The following is a 16,430-nucleotide window of genomic DNA, read 5'->3' as shown; positions in this document are numbered from 1 at the left end:
GACCACGGCAGATCAGAGTTGCCTGGAGGTGGGCAGAGGGGCGGGAGAGAATGCCTGCGGGTGGCGGGGAGGCTGGCGGTCTGGCCCGTGGTGGTGGTTCTGTGCGTGTATGCGTGTGTCGGGATTTCTCAAAGTGCCCACTTAAGTATGTGCAGTGAATCGTAGGTCAGGCATCCCTCAGTGAAGCAGTAAAAAATAGCAATAAATCAATCAACCGGGCTACAAACACGTATCAAATATGACCTAGTAATTCTACTCAGAGGTACCCGCCCAAGAGCGATGGCCATGAATCATCTACGCGTACCACAGAGCTCAGAGTGGTTTTATTCATAATGGCCTCAAACCTAAATGCCCATCAACAGGTGAATGGAAAACAGTAGAGTTGGGACAACTGGGTCCACAAAGCCTAAAATATTTACCCTCTGGCCCTTTCCAGAAAGAAGTGCCGATCCCCGAACCAGTGCGTGAATAGATAACCTCAAAAACTATGCTAAGTGAAGCCAGACGCCTAAGAAACACCTATCATATGGTCCCACGTATATGAGGCATCCGGAACACACACCACTTTAGACACAGAGCAGCTCGGTGCTTGCTGGGGCTGGGAATGTGGGCAGGGATCGGCTGCACACGGGTTTGGGTGGGTGGGGGCCCTCGCATGATACAGTGCTGAACCAGCCACGGTGGTTGGCACACAGCTCCGTAAATTACATCTCAGTAATGCTGTAAACTTCCAGGGACCAGTTTTTTTTTTAATGTTTATTTTTTATTTATTTTGAGAGAGGGAGGGAGAGTGCTAAAAGGGGAGGGGCAGAGAGAGAAAGAGAGACAGAGGATCCCAAGCAGGCTCTACACTGTCAGCACTGAGCCCAATGCGGGGCTTGATCCCACAAACTATGAGATCATGACCGAAATCAAGAGTTGGGACGCTTAACTGGCTGAGACCCCCAGACACCCCTCAGGGACCAAATTGTACGTGTCCCTGTCCTCGGCCACCAGCACAGGGAGGGTAGGGCTCCGTGAAAATTTGAGGAGTTGAGCGAAGAGTGCATAACACTTGCTAAGGACATGTCGGTTCTCAGGCACTTAGATCGCTAACCCCGTCAGCTGAGCCTTTGTGTCTTTCTCTGGACACACACCTGCTCACGTCACACCGAGTGGTACTGACTCACTGTCCTGCTGCCTCTGCACACTTCCCCTTGAAGATGTGCAGAAACAACGTCCTGCCTCTCCCTGGCGGCCAGCGTGGTTTGGATCCCGCTGCCTCTCCAGGCCCGCTCTCCCTGCCTGTGCCGCACACTCAGGCGCGCCCACGGAGGGCCCCACGAGCTTGGCGGCCGGCCTCGTGATGCGGTTTGGAGCTCCTGCCACCTGGTGTCCAGAGAAGACACCGCACTGAGCAGTGGGAGAGCCTGGGGCCCGCCACCCAGGTCTCGGGGTGGGGGTCGCCGGGAGATGAGATCTAAGGAAAAAATAAGCGATTTCTAAAAATGTTGATTAACTACTAAAGCACATTAACACAGGCATACAAAATAACTGTAATAAATATTTTTAATTAAATTTTCAAACACCTAAGCATAAATGTTCATATTTGATTGTTAGAAAATACACACAGTATTTTTTTCCCTGGTAACATAAATATTTGGCTTATGGAAATAATATCCATTTAAAATAAAATTTTTTAGGCACTTGGGTGTAGAAAGTGCTAGAGAATAAAACCCCATTTTACTTTACTGCTGCTTATATGAGAGAGCTACCAGAATTACATCTGATAAAACATTGTATTTTCAACACTGTTTGCATAATGACCTAAGAAAAAAATATCATGACCGAATGTATCCACTAACACTCCGAGTTCCAGGATATTTTACACGGAAAACTGTAACTGATAAAGATTTCAAATTCCTTTTAGACTGTTCACTGTGATGCTAGGTTTTAGTAGACACAACACAAAGAAAGAACAAAATTTCTTTTTAATAACTTTTGCTTGAAAGAAAAATAGTCAAGAACTTTCTCGGTGAGGCGGGCATTTACGCAAGACAGAGATACTGACCCACGAGCGTAGCAGGTGCACGTAGCTTTGAAACAAACAGGATGCTTTGGCTGCCAGGGTGAGCAGGTGCCATCTCGTTCTACTTTCAAATTACCCGCAGATTTTGGGGAGATCTGTCAACGGACTGTAATAAATGAGACATGACAGTACAGAAGCCGCTCAGCGAATGTTACTTCAGAAACTGCCGGGCCTGAGAAGCGTCTTGGGAGAATCTTGCACACCACACGTTTCCTGCAATACTCTTGCTATCAAAGTCTTGCCTGTGAGTGTCCTAGGTCGTTGACACAAAGGTGCCGTGTTGCGAGGTGGAGAGGCCCCGGCCCCGGCCCAGGGGAGGACGGGAGCTCGGGGCTCGCTCCGCGCTGGCTGCTGCTCACTGGGCGGGCGGCTGGGCCTGCAGGTGCTGTAGCAGCTGCTGGCAGAGGGCAGGAGAGCGGTGCTTGTGGATGACAGCCTCTGTCTCTCTAGCCAGGAGCTCAGGGAACAGGACACTGCCTGCTTTGAGGACCTCTGTAAAACAGCAAAACACCATTAACACGCCAGAAATAAACACGAAACCAATTCCTGTTTATGAAAAGGGACTGAGCGGCCACACGCTACCTAATGACAAAGGGTCAGATCTCCACGCGACCAACGAGCCTGTGCACGTACGCGGCTAATAGCAGAGCGCCAAACCACGTGAGGCAGGTCAATCCACACTGTGTCTAGAGACCTCCACACTCTCTGTCAGAGATGGACAGACCCGGCCAGCAGAGAACCAGCGAGGACGCGGCTTAACAACGGCACCACCCATCACTGGCTACGACAGATATGTGCCGACGACTCTGTCCAACGGCATCCGAATACAAGTCCTTCTCAAGCTCTTGTGGCACATTCACCAGGACAGACCACGTTCCGGGCCATGAAAAACACCGCAACAAATTAAAAAAACACCAGTCCTACGATGTCTGCTCTCAGAACACAACAGAGTTACAACACCAGAAATCAATGAAAGAGACGTAAGCTGGAAAAATCCCCAAACACGTGGAGATTAAACAACACGTTTCTAAATAGCACAATAGTCAAAGAAGAAATCTCAAAAGAAACGAAAGACTATCTGAACTAAATGAAAATGAAAACACAACTTAACCCAAAATCGTAGGATGTGGCGAAAGCAGTGCCTGGAGGGGACTCACAGCATCGAGTGCCTGCGTGAGGCACGCAGAAAGATCTACAAGTCGATACTCTCCTTTACCACGTTAGGAAACTAGAAAAAGAACGGCAAATCCAAAGTAAGCAGAAGAAAGGAAGTAAGAATTCTAAAAGCAGAAACCAATGAAGAAAATCAACAGAACCAAAAGCTGGTGTCCTCTGACCAAGTCCTGGACCGCAGATGTGATGTGACCCCGACGGGGCGGACGAACCCCTTCCCTGAAAGACACTCACACAGGAACAGACAATCTCCACAGACCTACATGGATCCAAGAAACCATCAATAATTAATAACCTCCCCAAGCAGAAAGCACCAGCCCCAGATGGGTTCACTGGTTCACCAAACTTTCAGGAAGAAATTACACCAACTGCCTACCATCTCTTCCAGAGGATAGAAGCTTCCGAACTCACTCTACGAGGCCAGCATGACCCGGATACAAAACCAGACAAAGACATCACAAGAAAAGGAAGCCACGGATGGTTACCTCTCATGGACACAGATGCAAAAATCCTCAACAAAATAGTAGCAAATCGAATCCAATAGTGTTTAAAAAGAATGATGCATGAAGCCCAAATGCAAGACGGTTCAATATTCCAAAATCAATTAATGTAATCCATAGCATCAATAGGCTGAAAAAGAAAATGATATGGTCACATAAATAGCATTCTGACAAACGCTGGTACCCGCTCATGGTAAAAATTCTCAGCAAACTAGGAATAGAGGGGCACCTCCTCAACACCATAAAGAAAATCTATAAAAAACCTCAGAGCTAAAGTCATACTTAATGGCGAGAAACTCAAAGCTTTTCCACTAAGATCCCAAATTGCCACTCCTTTTCAACATTGTACCGAAGTCCTACTGTGTACAATAAGAAAAAGAAGTAAAAACTAAACCAAAGGTGGTATATAAATGAAAGAAAAAATAAAATAAATGGGACAGCCATTATGTGAATTTCATGTTCAAGGATAGGAAAGCTCAATATTGTCAAGATGTCAGTTCTCCCCAACTTGATCTATAGATTTAAGGCAATCACAATAAAAATGCCAGCAGGCCATTTTTCAGATACTAAGTGAACGTAAAGTCCCAGAAGAGCCAACGCAACACTGAAGGAGAACGAAGTTGGAGAACTGACACATTCTGACTTTAAGAGTTTCTACAAAGCCAGAGTAGCGAAGACAGTGTGGTCCTGTTGAAGGAACAGATAGATTGATGGGCCAGGACAGAGACCCAGACGCAGACCTGGTCACCCAACAGGGCACAGAGGCTCCGTTCCAATAAACGGAACCGGGACGAGTGGGCGTCCACGTGCCGGGGGAAAAAAGAATCTAGACACAGACTTTATGTCCTTCACAAAAGCTGACTCGAGACGGATCACAGACCTAAACGTGAAACTGGGCAAAGAATGAAAAAGTACAGGACTCCTGGAAGAGAACGCAGAAGAGAACCTAGGGGACCCTGGGTGTGGCGATGACTTTTGGACGCAACACCGAAGGTAAGACCCACGGAAGAAGTAACTGATGGGCTGGACGTCATTACCTTCAACACTCGTGCTCCACAAAAGGCAGCGTCGAGATACTGAGAAGGCAAAGCCTCGGGCCGGGAGACAGTTCACAGAAGGCACATCTGATAAAGGACCGTTATCCAGATGCACGAAGAACTCCAAACGCTCACCAACGTGAGAACAATCCAAGCAAGAAACGAGCCGAAGACCTAACGACACCCCAGCAGGGAAGAGACACAGAGCGCAGACAGGCACCAGACACGAGGCTCCACGTTGCGTGTCCTCCGGGAAACGTGGAACAAAACAGCAAGGGGACGCCACCACGCGCCTGTCGCAAGGGCCACGGCCCACAACACGTCACGGTGGACGCTGGTGAGGACGCGGAGCAGCAGGAATCCCAGGCCCTGCCGGCGGCAACGCGGAACGGGGCAGCCGCCTTGCAAGACAGGTTGGCGAGACTCGTGACAGGACTAGTACATTCTCACCATGCGACCCCGCAATCGTGCCACTTGCTATCTACCCGAAGGAGCTGAAGCCTTATGTGCACACATGTATTTACAGCAGCTTTGCCCGTAACTGTCCTTCAGCAGCCGGACGGGTGAATAACGGGGGTCCGTCTAGACAGTGGATCATTCAGTGCTGAGAAGAAGTGAGCTGTGAAGCCACGAAAAGACGCGGACGCACCGTAAACGCGTTAGCAAGTGAACGAGCCGGTCTGGGAAGGCTTCATACTGTAGCACTCTGGCTCTGTGACACTCTGGAAAAGGCCCAACTATGGAGACGGTAACAGACCAGTGGCTGTCGGGGTGGGAGGCTTCAGGCAGAGCACACACGGCACTGGGACTATTCTGAGTGGCTCTGGAATGGTGGGCCCGGGTCACACGTCCGTGCGCGGCCGCCTAGAGAGAGCCTCACGGAACCTGGTCTCTGGGTGGTGCTGGCCTGTCAGTGTGAGTCAACAGCCGTGAGGGACAGGTGTACCGCCAGTGGGGAGGGTGATGCATGTGGGGGGCAGCTGGTAAGTGGGAGAGTTCTGTACCTTCCTCTCAATTTAGCTGTGACCCTAAAACCACTCTAAAAAAAACCAAAGTTTTAAATAGAAAGTAGTTACAGCATTTACATCCATCGGATGTTGCTGGGTCAGCATACAATGGTCCCAGTGTAGACAAACGGAACTTAAAAATAATCTTGGAGGGGCGCCTGGGTGGCTCAGTCGGTTGAGCGTCTGGATCTTGATTTCAGCCCAGGTCACGGTCTCACGGCGTAGTAGGTTCGAGCCCCGTGTCGGGCTCTGTGCTGGCAGGCAGGGCCTGCCTGAGGCTCTCTCTCTCTCTAGCCCTCCCGAGCTTGCACTCTCTGTCTCAAAATAAATACGCTTAAAAAAAAAAAATCTTGGAGTTGTTGGTGGACCACAAAAGTCCTCCAAAATCCCCAAGGGTGATTTGTGTGTGTCATTTTGGCCTTAGAAACAGCTCTTACATTAGTAGATAAACTGGCCCAGAGATATGGTCAACCCTGTCATCACACTGACTGATGCTGATTCATTCAACAAACACCTCCTGCAGGCCCGCTGCGTGCTGGGCTCCGTGGATATGGCAGGCAACAAACGTGTGTCCAGGGACCCTTCGCACTGTAGTCTGAGAGCAGCCTCTGAGAGTCAGGAGGAGGAGGGAAGCCGGGAGCAGCATGCGAGAGTCAGAAGGAAGAGGCAAAGCTGGGAGCACATGAAGAGTCAGAAAGAGGGGGGACCAGCACACGAGAGTCAGGAGGAGGAGGAAGGCTTAGAACAGCACGCGAGAGTCAGGAGGAGGGAAGGTTCAGAACAGCTTGCGAGAGTCAGAAGGAGGAGGGAAGGCTGGGAGCAGCACATGAGTCAGAAGGAGGAGGGAAAGCTGGGAACAGCACACGAGAGTCAGGAGGAGGGAAGCCGGGAGCAGCACGCGAGACTCAGAAGGAAGAGGCAAAGCTGGGAACACATGAGAGTCAGAAGGAGGGGGCACCAGCGCGCAAGAGTCAGAAGGAGGAGGGACCAGCACACGAGAGTCAGGAGGAGGAGGAAGGCTCAGAACAGCTTGTAAGAGTCAGAAGGAGGAGGAAGGCTCAGAACAGCATGCGAGTGTCAGAAGGAAGAAGGAAGCCAGGAACAGCACACGAGAGTCAGAAGGAGGAGGGAAAGCTGGGAGCAGCACACGAGAGTCAGAAGGAGGAGAAAGCAGCACATGAGAGTCAGAAGGAGGAGGGAAAGCTGGGAGCAGCACACGAGAGTCAGAAGGAGGAGAAAGCAGTACATGAGAGTCAGAAGGAGGATGAAAGGTGTGAGCAGCACGTGAGTCAGAAGGAGAAGGGACAAGCACACGCGAGTCAGAAGGAAGAGGAAGGCTGGGAGCAGCACACGCGAGTCAGAAGGAGGAAGAAAGCACAGTGTTCCTGGTCACCACTACAATGGGCACGGTGGGGGGCTGGTGGGGGCTGGACTCTGGGTGGGAGGGGAGGTGGCAGGTGCCGTGGGCCGAGCACTGGAGTCATCCAAGCCATCTTGCAGGAGTGCCCTGGCAGATGCAGGCAGGGGTGGACAGAGACAAGCCGACTTAGGAGGTCATTGGACTTGGCTCCGAGGTTTCTGCCGTCAATCACGAGGAGGACGGAACGTTGCTGGTGGTAATGGGGACGTGGTGGGGGAGCAGGGTGGCCAAGCGGGGACAGTGGCCCCGGGGGTGGCCTGAACGTTACAGCTGTTGTGCCCGGCAGACGCTCGTGTCCTCTGAGCACCTGGGTATGTGCGTGTCTAGATTCTGGGGCAGACGTCTGGCCTGGACTTCGGTTTGGGGGACCCCGGCACATGGGTAGCATCTGAAGCCAGGAGAGGAGACAAGGTCACCAAGATGCCATGTGCAGAAAGAAGCAGCGGCCAGAGGGACGCAAGGCAACCCAGGAGCCATGGGGGTGGTGACCAGTGGTCCCGTCGAGTATATGCAGGTGCAGAAGAGTCCCGAGCAGGAAGCTCGGGCAGCAGGACAAGAATGGCTCTTGGGGGGGGGGGGGCGGGGTTAGGGGACACGCGGGACCAGCCGTGGGAGTGGACATGGAGGAACTTCGCCTTGTCAGTGGGACAGAAGCACCGTCATCAGTCAAGAGGTCCCCAGGCGTGAGGTGCTGAGGGGAGGCCGGCAGGGGGAGCCAGTCCTCTGGAGGGGAGGCGGGGAGGGGGGGAGCCGGTCCTCCAGAGGGGAGGCTGGCAGGGGGGAAGGCCAGTCCTTCGGAGGGGAGGCCGGCAGGGGGGGGAAGGCCAGTCCTCCGGAGGGGAGGCTGGCAGGGGGGAAGACCAGTCGCCCGGAGGGGAGGCCAGCAGGGGGAGCCGGTCCTCCAGAGGGGAGGCTGGCAGGGGGGGAAGGCCAGTCCTTCGGAGGGGAGGCCGGCAGGGGGGAAGGCCAGTCCTCCGGAGGGGAGGCTGGCAGGGGGGAAGACCAGTCGCCTGGAGGGGAGGCCAGCAGGGGGAGCCGGTCCTCCAGAGGGGAGGCTGGCAGGGGGGAAGGCCAGTCCTTCGGAGGGGAGGCCGGCAGGGGGGAAGGCCAATCCTCCGGTGGGGAGGCTGGCAGGGGGAACCAGTCCTCTGGAGGGGAGGCCAGCAGGGGGGGAAGGCCAGTCTTCCAGGAGATGTGCCTGGTCTCCTGGAGCAGAGCAATTGGGGCATTTGGAGCTCAGGACTCTAAACACGGCCGGCTGGCCGCTGGGACAGCAAGGGCGGGATGTGCTAAGAGCTGGCGTCGCATGAGCACCCAGGTTAGGGTGCACGCCGAGGTCAGGGTGCAGGAGCAGAGGAGCAGAGTGGTCGGCCTGCCCCAACGTCTCTGCCACTTCGAGTCCTGCCAGCTCTGGCAGGCAGAGGACACGCACAGGGTACACGCTGGTCCCCTGGGCCCTGGACCCCTGGCCTCCGCAGCAACCAGGCTACAGGCCAGGGAAGATGGACACAGCTGTTCTCTCTCTTGCCGGGGGGGGGGGGGCGGTGGGGGTGGGGGGGCAGAGAGGAGAGCGAGGTGGGGTCTGCGAGGACCCGGCCAAGCGGCTGGACCCAGCCCACGCACTGGGAACGGCCGCAGAGCCAGCCCGACACTGCCAGCGCCCACCCGACACTGCCCAGCTGTCGCCCACACCCGCTGGGGACGGCCCTCAGGGGTCTGGGAGTCAAAACTGTGTCCGGGACTCCCCCCGGACAAGGCCGCCCACTCGCTGCGCGACACAAAGCAGGGCGGGCAGCTGTAGGGTCGGTGAACCTTCTGCTGCCAAGTTCCCTCAAGAATGTCCTCGATAAAGCAGTCAAGATTCTTCCGTCAGATCAGTTCTCAGGCAGCCCAGCTGAGTCGTGATCATCTCCCTGACTTGACTCTGTCTGCCTTTCACCTGGAACGTCCAGCTCGTTAACGTTCAACGAGACTGCAGCAGAGGCTGCACCCGGTCTCTCTGTCTCCGGTTGGCCCTGTCTCTGTGTTCTTCCTGGCCTCCTTTCTTGACTTCCTTTGGGTTATTGGAGTATCGTTGGGAATTTCATTCAAATCTACTTCTTGGCACGACGCCGTTCGTGCTGCTCTGGGGACGACACCCGATGTCCCTGCTCTGCGGCATCTGCCGTCGGAGTGTCCTGTGTGGTGGGGCGGGGGCACGGCGGGGTGTGCCTGGGCCCCCGGGACGCCGCTTCCACGACAGCACGAAGACTCAGGTTCCTCGCACTCGGGTACCAGGCAGGACACCGTCTCAAAACGAACAGAGTGACGGTACTTGTGGCCAATGAGAAGATTTAAGCTTTCAAGCCGAAACCGCAATCACGGTAACTTGTTTCCGACACCGTCAGCTGAACGGCTTCCTGCAACTTTTCTTCCCCAGACTTTTCTGAGCTCGATGCCGACAAACGTGACTTCTGGACACGGCCTGACGAAACGGCAACGTGCAGGACCGACCAACAGGCGAGAGCGTAGCCGGAGTCAACCCCGCTGGACCCTGGAACGACGGCCTGGGCAGGTCGGGCGGTATGAAGGCATCTCTGTGGTTACGCACAACGGGTACCCCCGCCTCCGACAGCGTACCTGTCCGGGGCCAGGTTCCTTCACACGCTTCCCTGGACAACACGCACCACGGCCAAGAAGGCGGAAGCCGCAAACGCCCAGCTGCTTCTACCGAGACGCGCGGAAAGGTAAAGCGACGCTCCTCTGTCTGCGTGTTACTGTTTTTAGAAAATACATCTTCCAGGGGCACCTGGGGCTCTGTCGGTTCGGCTTCCGACTTCGGCTCAGGTCATGTTCTCACGGTTCGTGGGTTCAAGCCCTGCGTTGGGCTCTGTGCTGACAACTCAGAACCTGGAACCTGCTTTGGATTCGGGGTCTCCCTCTCTCTCTACGCCCTCCCCCGTGCCAGCTTTCTTTCTCAAAGAAAGACACTAAAGAAATAGACACTAAAAAAGTTTTAAAAAGAAAAAACCTACGTTTCAAAAGCACACATTAATTATGTCAATATATGATGGATTTATAGTCATTCTAAACGAATTAATAGACACCTAAGATTTTTCTCCACTGTAACTTCTACCGCGGTAAGTTTCGAGGGCTGTAACCCACCCAGGAGGCCAGTCCACAGAGGCCCTGAGGCCGTGGCCCTGCCCCCCGCCCTCATGTGGCCAGCCCGTGACTCGGCTGTGAGGAGCCGCGTCCACGCTCTGGGGACAGCCTTCACAACGCAGCACGCGTGGTGGAGACTCCTACCTAAAACCGCATCCTGGACAGTGCCGTCCGGGTCATCGAGGTACACGAGGAGCTCTCTGTACAGGAACTGAATGTGGCTCTGGTAGCAGGACCTCACGTCGTCGTCACTTCTGACACACGCCAGCCACGTGACCAAGGCGGAGGTGGCCGCGAGCCTCACTTCGTGGGAGATGTCGTCCAGACGCTTCAGGAGCTCTGGAGGGAGGGCCGGATGGGACAGTGAGACAGAGGCCGGCACAGACGGAGCACTGGAGCTTCCAGAGTGGGGACCTGACCCCACCCCTGGGGCACTCGCCCTCGGGCCATGGTAAACCCATCCTGTGGGGAGACTGGTGCTCGCGTGCCAGGGGCTGGGGGCGGCTCCCAGTGTGCCAGACCCCTTGACCGCACTGGCCACAGGGTGGACCCTGGGCCGGGTGGGAGGAGGGGTGGGCAGGCCTGAGCTGCTCTCCCTGTCTCACCTGCCAGGTGCCCTGGGCTCTCTGTGGCTCCAAGATGCTCCGTCTGTCACCATGGGCATCACACCCTGGCTGCCCGTCCCCTGGATGTACACACCGCCCTCCCAACTGGGCTCTAGGGACAGAGCTCGGGCCCCAGTGACATGATTGCCACCACCCGTATCAGTTGTTTCTGCTGAGCTCTGAGCCAGACCACTCGGCTGCTGAAAACAGGAACCACCTCTCCAGTTAGCAGAAACTCACCGTTCACCGGTGAGGTTTTTATCAAATGTATACTTTTCTCCCCCAAACTGTGAGAAATCCCTGGCCCTATGGCCGGGTGTCTCTGGAGACTCAGCAGTCGCTCGGGCACTCCGTGAGCAGGGTAAGAGGTAGCCAGGGGCAGGGAGCAGGGCTGCAGCCCCAGGTGGTGGGAGGCCCGGCCCCTAGAAGTGAGCAGGCAGGGCTGTGGGCTCGTGGCACTGCGGCCTCCTGCCGGGCACTAGCTCACGGCAGAAGGGCTTTCCTAAGGGTCTGGGCCTCATCCAGTCCTCGGACGGCAGCCTGGCGGGCACACCACCACCCGAGTCCCGCAGGGACTCCTCCCATGTCCTCACTCCCTCCGGCTCAGGCTGACTCTGGCATGGCGTGTTTTCCTCTGACGGTAATTCCCGAGTTTTAAGAAGTGGCCTGGAAATTCACTTTTGTGATTGGGGTCAGCTGTCACGTGCAACTGTGGCTTGGAACAAAGGGTGGCTCTCTTGGGGCTCGTGCAGGGTGCACATGCATCCTCCATACAACAGACCTCGGGGCGTCCTGCCCTCTGCAAACACATCACCACCCAGGGCCCTGAACTGGTCCCGAGAAAGGAGCTCGCGAGGAAATCCTTTTGCATGAAAACAACCCCCAAAGCCCAGATATGTGCAATCTTTTCACTGGCTCTTTTTAGACGTGAGCAAAATCCCAACGGACTCTGACAGTCACCAACTGACTTGGCGCAAACAGAACTGTAAGGGTCGCCGGGAGGAATACGGTGTTTGCTGTCACAAAAGCAAACACAAAAAGCGAAAAGAAACTTGCAAGAACGCGTGAGAAAGGGGACTTCAACTCTGGATTTCAGCAGGTGGCTTCCTGCTCAGCATCAAGATGCACCACCTGCAGTTCCGGAATATTCTGAGCCACCACCTCTGCCGGTATCAGCCATCCATCCCTCCCCCCGGAGCTGGGAGCGCTAGAGCCCCTCTCCCCGCAGACGCGTGTCTTCCTCTCACGGCGTCCCGAGTGGACTCCGCTCACGAATCCCGTCCCCACCACACTCCATCTTGTGTACCCAGTGGCTCCAGCTCTGAACTTCAGGGACTTTTCATTTCTGGGACTCCTGAAAACCACCTTTTAGGAATCACTACATCAGCTAAATGCCGCGGCACAGAGGACAGCCCAGTGCGGCTATGACGGGCCGTGGAGACCAGCCACAGGTGCGCCCACAGACGCTGCACGCCCCACCTGAGGCTGACCGCCCCCCTCCTCCTCCTCCTCCTCCTCCTCTTCCTCCTCCACAGGACCCTCCCTCCAGTTGGCGTGCACAAGCCTAGAGCGTCTGCCGGGCTCCTTCTTTATCTGCAGCTTCGTCCCGTTTGCGTTTTTGTCTGAGCTCTGAGCTGGGCTCTAGAACATCTATCCCTGCAGCGTTGGGATCCTTGTTCTCCTCCTCAACGCGGTTTTCTCTGTGTTCTCAGGAATCCTCTGCGTTTGCTACTCTGCTCGGGGCCGGGGTGGGGGTTGTTCCTCTGCTTCTGATCTGGGACTCGCCCGGTGCTGGGGCTCCAAAGAGGCAGAGACGCGGGACGGAAGGCACGGCCGCCGCAGGAGCTCTTGCCGCGCCCGTCCTCGCGCCCTGGCCTGGCTGCAGCGCCTGCTCTGGGGTGGGGGTGCGGGGCCCCACTGCCTGGGCACGGGCTGCCTGCCTCGCTCTCTCTTCAGTGACGGCTCACTGGTCACGGCTGCGTCTGGACTCCTGGCACCAGGCCGACCGGAAGTCCAAGTACCAGCTTCCATTTCCCTCTAGAAGAAACAGACCCACGCAGTTCGGGAAAGAAAAGCATCGTACCAGGATAAACCTTGATGAGCTTATCGGCATCAGCCACACCACCGGAGGTCTTTAAAAACGTGTTGATGATTTGGCACGAAATTAATCGAGTCATCTGGGAATCTTCTTCCAGGGAGGTTAGAATCTGCGGCATCAGCATCTCCTGAACTTTCCAGATCTGTAATCGGAAGACAGAGGAGGGTCCTGATTGGCTCTGTCCCGGAGGTGACAGCGCTGGTCCCTCACTGTGCACACGCTGCCCATGATGGAAGGAGCTTGGCTCTCGTACAGATATAAAGGAGTCTGGAATGTTTTTAAGATTTTTATATGAGAACTCAAACCTTGATTTTAAAATCTAGATGACTTAGGGCGTCTGGGGGACTCAGTCGGTTAAGCGTCTGACTTCTACTTCAGTTCGTGTCATGATCTCGTGGTTTTCAAGTTCAAGCCCCACGTCGGGCTCTGTGCTGACAGCTCAGAGCCTGGAGCCTGCTTCTGATGCTGTGTCTCCCTCTCTCTGCCCCTCCCCTGCTCGCATTCTGTCTCTCTCTCTCAAAAATAAATAAACGCTAAAAAAGAAATAAAATCTAGATGAACAGTTGAACAGTTTTGTTTAACTTGGTCAGTGGACAAGCCCATCGTTCACAAAGCCGTGGAGACAAGCCTACAGCCTAGCCTGCTCCTTGCTAGCGTGGCTGCATGTTGTGTCCGTACAATTTGGGGGACGTTTTACCTCAAATCATGGTGGTTCACGTTTGCAACAACGTGGATGGAACTAGACGTATCATGCTAAGTGAAATAAGGCAGTCAGAGAAAGACAAGTATCACACGATTTCACTCGTGTGGAATTTAAAAAACAAATGAACATAGAAGAAGGGAAGGAAAAATAAGATAAAAACAGAGGGAGGCAAACTGTAAGAGACTCTTAAATACAGAGAACAAACTGAGGGTTGCTGGCGGGGTGTTGGGTGGGGGGATGGGCTAAATGGGCGAGGGGACGTTAAGGAGGGCACTTGTTGGGACGAACACCGGGTGCAATACGTAAGTGATAAATCGCTAAGTTCTATTCCTGAAATTACTATCACGCTACATGTTAACTAACTTGGATTTAAGTTTAAATAAATCAATAAAACAAAACCGACTTAAAAAAGACTCATGGCAGTTCAGTGGACCAGGAGGTGGAGCTCACACACTAGATGAACACCTGGCCGGATGCCTGCAGACCTAGGGCCGAGTGCAGAGCAACAGCAAGGCCTTCCGACAGCTGCCCCTAGCCCCCCGTTTCCCTGATCCCGTTGCGCAGGTAACAGTAGCGCAGAAACCCCGAGATCGGCCAAGCTCAGGTAGAGTTCTGTGCATACGTCCTCTGCTCCGTAAAGAGCCACATTCAATACATATCAATACATACACCTAACGGCAGCCCCACCTGATCAAAACCAAATGCTACGGGTCACGATGGCCGGTGGTGCCCTGCCCTCGCCTGCGGCCCCCAGGCTCCCTCCCCTGTGGGTTTCAGAAAGCAGTGTTTGGCGGCTACACGTGTGTCCCCCCCTCCCCCCGGCAGGTGTCCCTGGGAGCCCCACCTGCTCGTCCGACAGGACCTCACTGCTGATGAGCGCCCAGAGGCAGGACACGGCTGCCGTGCGGATGGCTGCAGCCGTCTTCCCTGCGTGCCACTGCAGATTGGGGACCAAGATGTCCTTCGTCACAGTGTCGAGGTAGTGGTGAAAGTGCCTGGGGTGGAGACACGAGACGGCAGGTGAAGGGGAGCGCGTGGGGCAGAGGGGAGCCGGAATAGGAGGACGGCTGCCTCCCTGGGGCGGGCGCCCTCCCTGCAGGGGAGAGGGGGCCGGGGGAGAGCCAGCGGCCTTCCCAGCTCCTGCTGGCCTCTGCTGGGCCTGCAGCCTCCAGAGCAGCCCCCCACCCCCCCTCTGCAGGGGTGAGGCTGTGGGGGCCCCACCCATCTCTGCTGGGCTCTAAAAGAGGAGACGTGAGGTCACCGGGCACATCGACCAGGCCAGCAACGTCATCTGCACGTGTGGCCATCCTACGCACGCACACCCGACACCCCCCCGTGGGCACGCTCCCCTCCGCACCCAGGGCCCGAGCGCCACGGTCACAGAGACGTGGACGTTCCTGCCAGCAGTCTGGGCACTTGGTCTGGATGTAAACTCACACGTCTGTCTGTGCCGGGCGGCTCGTGCTGCAGAGCCACACTCTGAGCACCCCGTTGAGAGGCACCCAGAGAAAAGCCTGAGCGTCCTCACGAATCCCACTGCGCTGCCATCATTAGACTGAAACACGTTTGCTTGAACGAGTAATTCATCAACTTATTTCCCAACCTTATTCCAAATTGTATTTCAAAGGTGGCTCACGTCTCAAATACCAGCTGTTCTGGAATACCGAAAAGGTGTAGTAGCCTCCAAGGCGAGGCCAGAGCCGCGTGGCACCGAGGCTCTCCCTGCACCCTGCCCTCCGGCCTCTGCTTCTGTCCCTCTCTGCTGCCTGGACCCTCACTCAGGGACTGTCCCTTCTGGGGAAGGCTCCACCTGCTTGCTTCCAGCAGGGGGCATCCAAGAGCCAGAGATGTAGGTATGCGGCAAATCTGGTTCTGGACTTGCACACACACACACACGCACACACTCACACAATTAGGTTTTTAACGTGCTTTAATTTTTACACAAAGGGCTGCTATTTCCCGCAAAATGGTTTACAAGGGGGCTCTGTGGAAAGACCCAACAGTCCTGTCCTCTGAGGCGTCAGGTGAAGTGGCTGGAAAAGCGAGGACCACTTGCTGGCCAGGCTGCCGCTCTGCCGCGGGAGACGGGCAGTGACCCAGGGCCCATCAGCACTGCGCTAAGACCCAGCAGCTGACTTTGTGGAGCAGCTCCATTGCGCAAAGCAAGGTCCCCGCTGGGGTCTGAAGACAGACCTCCTACCGCTGCTGGCGCCCCTCCCCCAGTCCCCAGTCGACCTCCAGGAGCGGGCAGAGCCCAGGTGGTGGCCAGCAAGGTCTGTCGCGTCTCCACAGATGCCCCGGGGAGCAGAGGCCACGGGATTGGGGGTGCAGGGACCACCAAGAGCAATGACCAAACCCAGGACAGGTGGGGGCCGGCACCAAGGGCCCACGCTGGGGGCGCTCTGTGGAGGGAGCAACCTGTCCATGGAGGGTCCCCAAAACAGCACCTCCTCAAACTGAGGAGCCCGACTTGGCGCTTCAGTAGGACATCGTGAGGCCAAGGACCCAGGGCAGCTGATCAGCGCCCGTGTTTGGCCACCTCGGCCTCAGGTTGGGACCCGCGGGTGGCCGGCGAACACGTTCTGGCAGAAGAGGGTTGGCAGTGCTTCCCCAGGGCTCCCCGTGCCCGGGGGCTTGTTGAGGCCCCTCGCGAGGTCGTGGGGGAGCACAGGCTG

At 55.7% G+C, this 16,430-nt stretch overlaps 1 protein-coding gene across 2 annotated transcripts in view; it reads right to left on the bottom strand.

The window, feature by feature from the left end:
• Window positions 1–1,530: 1,530 nt before the first annotated feature.
• The window catches only part of DNAAF5 (dynein axonemal assembly factor 5), a 43,981-nt gene continuing 29,081 nt past the window's right edge, over window positions 1,531–16,430 (bottom strand). For both annotated transcript variants that reach the window (XM_043559485.1, XM_043559486.1), the window contains 4 exons: window positions 14,600–14,750; window positions 13,038–13,194; window positions 10,494–10,688; window positions 1,531–2,560 (listed from right to left, as the gene is read on the bottom strand). In XM_043559485.1, coding sequence (XP_043415420.1) covers window positions 2,424–2,560; window positions 10,494–10,688; window positions 13,038–13,194; window positions 14,600–14,750 — 640 coding nt within the window. In that variant the 3' untranslated portion in view covers window positions 1,531–2,423. The remainder of the gene's footprint in view (window positions 2,561–10,493; window positions 10,689–13,037; window positions 13,195–14,599; window positions 14,751–16,430) is intronic.

The sequence above is a fragment of the Prionailurus bengalensis genome, chromosome E3 (genome assembly GCF_016509475.1).
Source record: "Prionailurus bengalensis isolate Pbe53 chromosome E3, Fcat_Pben_1.1_paternal_pri, whole genome shotgun sequence".
In the NCBI taxonomy this organism is placed as follows: domain Eukaryota; kingdom Metazoa; phylum Chordata; class Mammalia; order Carnivora; family Felidae; genus Prionailurus; species Prionailurus bengalensis.
The sequence above is the reverse complement of the archived record's forward strand: the minus strand, read 5'-3'. Positions and strand labels throughout refer to the sequence as shown.